General features: G+C 35.1%; 1 protein-coding gene and 1 long non-coding RNA gene across 2 annotated transcripts in view; one reads left to right on the top strand and one right to left on the bottom strand.

Annotated features, from left to right (window-relative positions):
- LOC108445362 overlaps positions 1 to 5325 on the top strand; it is an 8810-nt gene extending 3485 nt beyond the window's left edge. The window contains exon 3 of the long non-coding RNA XR_001860185.1: positions 3697 to 5325. This is a non-coding gene — a long non-coding RNA (uncharacterized LOC108445362). The remainder of the gene's footprint in view (positions 1 to 3696) is intronic.
- Positions 1 to 5786, bottom strand: part of HIBCH (3-hydroxyisobutyryl-CoA hydrolase) — a 41558-nt gene that overhangs the window by 20755 nt on the left and 15017 nt on the right. Inside the window, exon 7 of the mRNA XM_008630134.2 lies at positions 96 to 174. Coding sequence (XP_008628356.1) covers positions 96 to 174 — 79 coding nt within the window. The remainder of the gene's footprint in view (positions 1 to 95; positions 175 to 5786) is intronic.

The raw sequence follows: 5786 nt of genomic DNA, 5'->3' as shown, positions 1-5786 counted from the left end.
CCTACCACCAAAACATTCAAAGATATTTCACCCTGGTTACACAAACAGTGAAACCCTAAACATGTTAACTTGTGATAACCTGTTAACACACTTACCTATTGCTGTTTCTGGCATGGCAAAAAGAGTCTTTTCTGTAGCAACTCGAAAATGTCCATGGACTGAGACGCCAACTCCCTACACAGGCAAAGGACACAGTTATAAAATTACTGGTAAAAATAATCATGACCACAATCCTATGTAACATACCTCTTGCTTTGCTCTACAACGTAAGTAGCATTAGATTTACCATGTGCATCTCAACAAAATATTAGAAGACCTTTTATGGTTCAAACACTAATAAAGCCTCATATTACCTTCATGATTTGGCTGAAATAGCATTCTATGCTTTGAATGATGGGTGAGTCATACAGAGAATAACTTCAAAAATCCACAAGTGACCCTGTTATCTCCACTACTAGGGGAGTTGACATCCTTTTGCTCATGTTACTCCATCTATAATTTTTGCACGTACTTCAAATTACCAACCAAAAAAAAGCCAATCCTTTTGGAAAATACATAAATTTCACAAAGCTGTCATCCTAATACTTTCAAAAGAAATAATAATTAACTATTCTTCTAATGTGATAATTACCTACATTATAAACACAGAAGTATTTCAAGCAGAAAAAGCCTTCAGCATTATTGATTGAAATTCAAAATACGTGAAAGAAACTCACTTTTTATCCTGGGCACTTGTGTTCACCAAGTCATTAATGGAATTTACATTTCTAAGTATCTAGCACTCTTCTCTAGCAGCCTGTTCTGATGAAACATTTCCCTCAAAAGCAGAAGAGTTTCTGTGTTGTCTACACCATATTTTCTGATTTAGGTAGTGAGCAGCAACAAGGCCCAATATAAAAAAAAAAAAAAAATTAACTTAGCACAAAATAAATTTAATTTAGATAAATCTTCAAGAGGCAAACTGACAAGTAAAACCAAAAATGGTTATCTGAAAAAGTTACTACTACTTAGTAATAGTATTTGAAGAAATACAAGAATATTTAGATTATAGGGCACAACCACAACACACATATTGAGGTCTCACTTCCCAAAGCTTACCTACATGATATTTGTCAATAGAAATGTGTGTTTGATCCTATGTGGAGACAAAACCCTCTGCTGAATACTTCACAAGAAATTATTTCATACAAATATTCTCTCTCTCTTCCTTTTCACTGTTTCAGTTTACTTCCGTTCCTCACTGTTAATTTTCCCTTTGCTCAGTCCTTCCAGCCACCCCTTTTTTATGTTAAAACTAAAATATCTCAAAAATCATTGGCCCGAAGTAGTCAGTGTCTGACTACTTAAATACAAGAGATTTTAAATAACATTTTTAATTGTTTAAATACTAAAAAAATGGCACTTTACCCACTAAGGCTATTAGTCTTCACAAATATCTTCACAATATTTCATACTTCCCATAAAAAACAGTGGGATTAATTGGGTGATATTCCCTTGGACGACCAGTATGTATTTGACAGGTTTTAAAGATGAGAATAGAACTTCTTTTCCTTTTGCTTATCTACAGAGACCTTTGATTGGGGTTTACATCAAAATTTTTGAAAAGTTATCTCAATTTCATATAAATTCAATTTCCTTTACATCCTTCCCTGGCCTGTCTTACAATTCTGCCCAACAAGAAATTAATTGTCACTGGTTATTCCATTAGGGTGATACACAACTAAACCTGAAAATATTTTCAAGTTTCTTCTGTGAAATGACTCTCTGCCACTCTTGGGTTTTAATAGAGATGTATGAAGTTTTTAAGATTCCAGTTTAATTTCATAGGGTAACTGATTATCAAACTTGATTTTATATTCAGGGACTAAGCCAAGTGTATTCACATGAAGAACTGCTCTTCCAAGGAGGCAAATGGGATTTGAGCAAACATCTGAATCTTATTTGCACAAACCTTATGTCTCGTCCCTTATATGTCCTTTAGCCCTTTCTCTGAGCACTGGTCAGATCTCATCTGAGCAGCAGCAAGAGCAATGGGCCTGTATTTAGTTCTCCTGAAAATGCAAAGCTGCATGTAAAGCTATGTTCACTCCTAAAACAGTTTCAGAACTCTTAAATGAAATGTAAATGTGACTTCATCACTTTCAACTTTTTAAATGTCATAATAGCATATTTTCACTGCATTAAGTAAAGCCTGCTGTTACTTTTAGGCATGTTCAGCAATAACTATGAGCTTTTTTATAAAGATAATGAAATAAAAATCATGTCCATTTTGGTCCTTCTTACACTTAAATTCGTATTTTCTAATCCTATATCTAAAATACAAATACCATCTATCTCAAAGTATTTTTTCTGGCTTGCTTTCTAGACAATCAGAATTTTGTTTAAGGACTCAAATTTTTAGCCTGAGTATTAAGTAACAAAGATTTGGGTGTGAATTTCATGAAGGGAGCTTCTCTTCCAACCTCGTTCCTTTTTTAGAGTGATAAAAATAAATGTCAAGTTTTAATCATAGAAAGTTGAAAGATGTAATTTTCTTTTGAAAGAAGTAATTAAATCAGATTTCACTTTCTCAAGTGCTTAAGCCATAATTGGATTTGTTTTCTAGATAGCCTTCGAGTTTTATATCATAGATAACAGCCTTATTTCAGATGTATATTTAAAAGACTAAAACTTTATTTTCTTTTTATTTATTATAAGGAAAGTGGTGCAAATATGTTCTTACTTCTTTGAAGATCATTTCTAAATAATCCAATATTAAAATAAAATTTGGAGAGAAAAATTAATTAATGGTACAAATCCCAGTAACTTCTTTACTGGTGTTCATATGCTTTTGTTTGTTTATTTGTAACTTCCCAAACAGTTAACAGATCACTGCATGTGTTTAACCTTCTAGAGCTAATACAGAGGACAGATACTCATTAGTTTAATAATATTCTGTGTAAAGAACAAACCAGTCAGAAGTCTAAATGCATTCCTCCTTAATTTCTAGATTTTCTGATTTTATTTTGTTTTAATTTAGCTGAAATCTTACATAGCTAGAGTCCCCCCTATCTTCAATTGGACTGTGTTCACTTCACCAGGTACTTCCAGCATTTACACATACAAGTCTTAACACTATAATATCTTTATTAAAATACACTATATATTGCTGTCAGAGTTCCGCTTTTCATTATCTTACATACTAAAGCTAATGTCTTCCTTCAAACTTTTCCAAGGTAATACACTCCCGTGGTCAATCAGGCTTTTACTGGCTGGAAACATTTTTCCACTGACACCTGAGTGTTTGAATTTTGTAAAGGATACTTAAAGAATCAGGCTAGAAGTTAAGGAGAATAAAGAAATTAATGAGCAACCAACTTAAACTCCTGGGCTGATTTGACTGAGGTAGTTTTCTTCAGAGTAGCTTCTTCCTAGCATGGGGGCTGTGTTCTGTCTTCACTGAAAGCAGTGCTGATAATATAGAAATGTTTTTGTTAATACTGAGCAGCATTTGCACAGGGTCAAGGCCTTTTCTGAGTCTCACCCCACCCAACCAGTGAGGGGGCTAGTGGTACCAAGGAGATGGAAGGCCAGGACAGCTGACCCCAACTGACCCAAGGGATATTCCATATCACATGGCATCATGCTCAGCACATGAAGTGGGGGGAAAAAAGGAGGCAGAGGGAACATCTGGAGTAATGGCGTTTGTCTTCCCAGGTCACCATTACGTGTGATGGCTGGAGATGGCTGGACACCTGCCTGTCCATGGGAAGTACTGAACGAATTCCTCGTTTTGCTTTGTTTGTGTGTGTGGCCGTTGCTTCACCTGTTAAAGTGTGTTTATCTCAGCCCATGAGGTTTCTCACTTTTACACTTCTGATTCTCTCCCAATTGTCCTGGCCCACGAGTGAGTGAGGGAGTGGCTGGGCAGGCCTTAGCTGCCAGCTGGGGTTAAACCATGGCAACTCTCCTTCTGTAGGGTTTATATATGAATCAAAAATATAGATAAGAGCAGAAATGAGGGTCTGACAATGTATTACTGGAGATAGGCTATCAAGGGGTTTGGTTACAAATTACAGATTTATTACTACATGGATATTAGAGCATTAATCTTAAAAACAGTGTTAGAACTCAACTCAGTCTCAGTGTACCTCAGGGAGGAATGTAATTTTATAGGCAGTTCAGTCTGAATTCATCAACAAGCTTACAAAAAAGAATGTAGAGTATCTGAATTTTTTTTCCCATACAAGACTGCCTACTCAGTGCTGTATTTCAAAAATCATTATGTGGCTGTGTATAGAAACTTTATCATTGATCTCCATTTTGTTTCTCATGATAAATACAGAACCTTATTACAAATTATCTTTCTAATGAAAAACCAGGTGACCGATAGATGAAGAAATGAAATACAGCTACTGTGAATCTTTTGTGTCCCGAAGGCTGTATTATCTTAAATTGAGAATGACCCACATTTAGTAAATGAGAGAATTTATCACATCTGGGAAAGTTATTCAGAAACTGAGGGCCATCACAACAGGGAAAAATACAGAGCAAAATAAATACTCCCTTTCTGAATGACATACCTAAGCATCTGCTCACATACAGAAAAGCAGACCTGTGTCACAGCAAAACCATACATCACACTTGGCTATTTACTAAATAATCCATCCCAGACTGTAAGGAATGCGTAGGCAAGACAACAAAAGAAACATAAATAGAAAAGGCCTTCAGGAATGTTGCTTGTGTCACCTTCACCAGGCTGGTAAATAATTTTTAGCTGTTTGACTAAGCACTGTTATGATAATACCAATATTGACTGCAGTAAAAGACCTATTGTAACAGCTCCCATCTAGTGACTACACTTTTTACATTTTTAACTGCATGAGAATAGCTTCTGGTAGAGCTAGAACCAAAAAGAAATGTAGCAATCAATTGAGCATAACACAACAAAGGGCAAATAGGTCTGCATACAAATGAGTAAAAATAGCCAAGGTGCAGCAAAAATGTTTTCAGATTGGAACTGATTCAGGAAGCAGCAGGAGCTCATAGCTACAGTGTATCAAAAATCAGGGATGTAAGAGCATTACCCCCTGCATCCAGACACAATGAATCTTAAATTGAATCAAAATTAATCTTCATTCATCATTAATGTTATGGCCTACTCCAAAGAGTATAATTCATTTTCATCTGTAGATACTAACAGACAAGATGACAAAATGAACTCGAGCAATGCAGCATGACAGATCAATCTGGACTTAGAATATCCCTTCCTTTGGCTGTTGACATATAAATCAACTCTATACAGGTATTTTAAAAATATCTTTAAAAACAGTGGGTATTGTGAAATTTTTCAGTAATTTAGTGTGGTAATTTAAAACGTAAAATATTAATATGAAATAATTTAAATATAAAATATTAATTTTCATATACTGATTATGTATTAGAGAGTCTCAGTCCAAATTGCTACAGACACATAGAAGCAGAACGAGCTGACAGGAGACAGATTATCTGTAGTAATATCTGATGTCTCGGTCTTGTTCTTCTGACCCCTAAGTATTTAAACAAATTGATCCAACTACATGAATAGCAATCATTTAGGTCAGGTTCTTCTTACAGGAAAACTTAGGGAAAAAAACACATAGGCCATTCTATGCACCAATGCTGCTGCAGTGAGTGACCTTTATCAACCAAATTTAGACTGACTTTCTAAAAGCCCAGGTTTGGTTTTTCTACTGCCAGCCCAAGCTTTCAGTGATCACTAACAATTTTTACTACGGTAGCTATCATAATCTGCACAAATTTTTATG

The sequence above is a fragment of the Corvus brachyrhynchos genome, unplaced genomic scaffold, assembly GCF_000691975.1.
Source record: "Corvus brachyrhynchos isolate BGI_N302 unplaced genomic scaffold, ASM69197v1 scaffold370, whole genome shotgun sequence".
Classification (NCBI taxonomy): domain Eukaryota; kingdom Metazoa; phylum Chordata; class Aves; order Passeriformes; family Corvidae; genus Corvus; species Corvus brachyrhynchos.
This window is presented reverse-complemented; position numbering and strand designations above follow the sequence as displayed.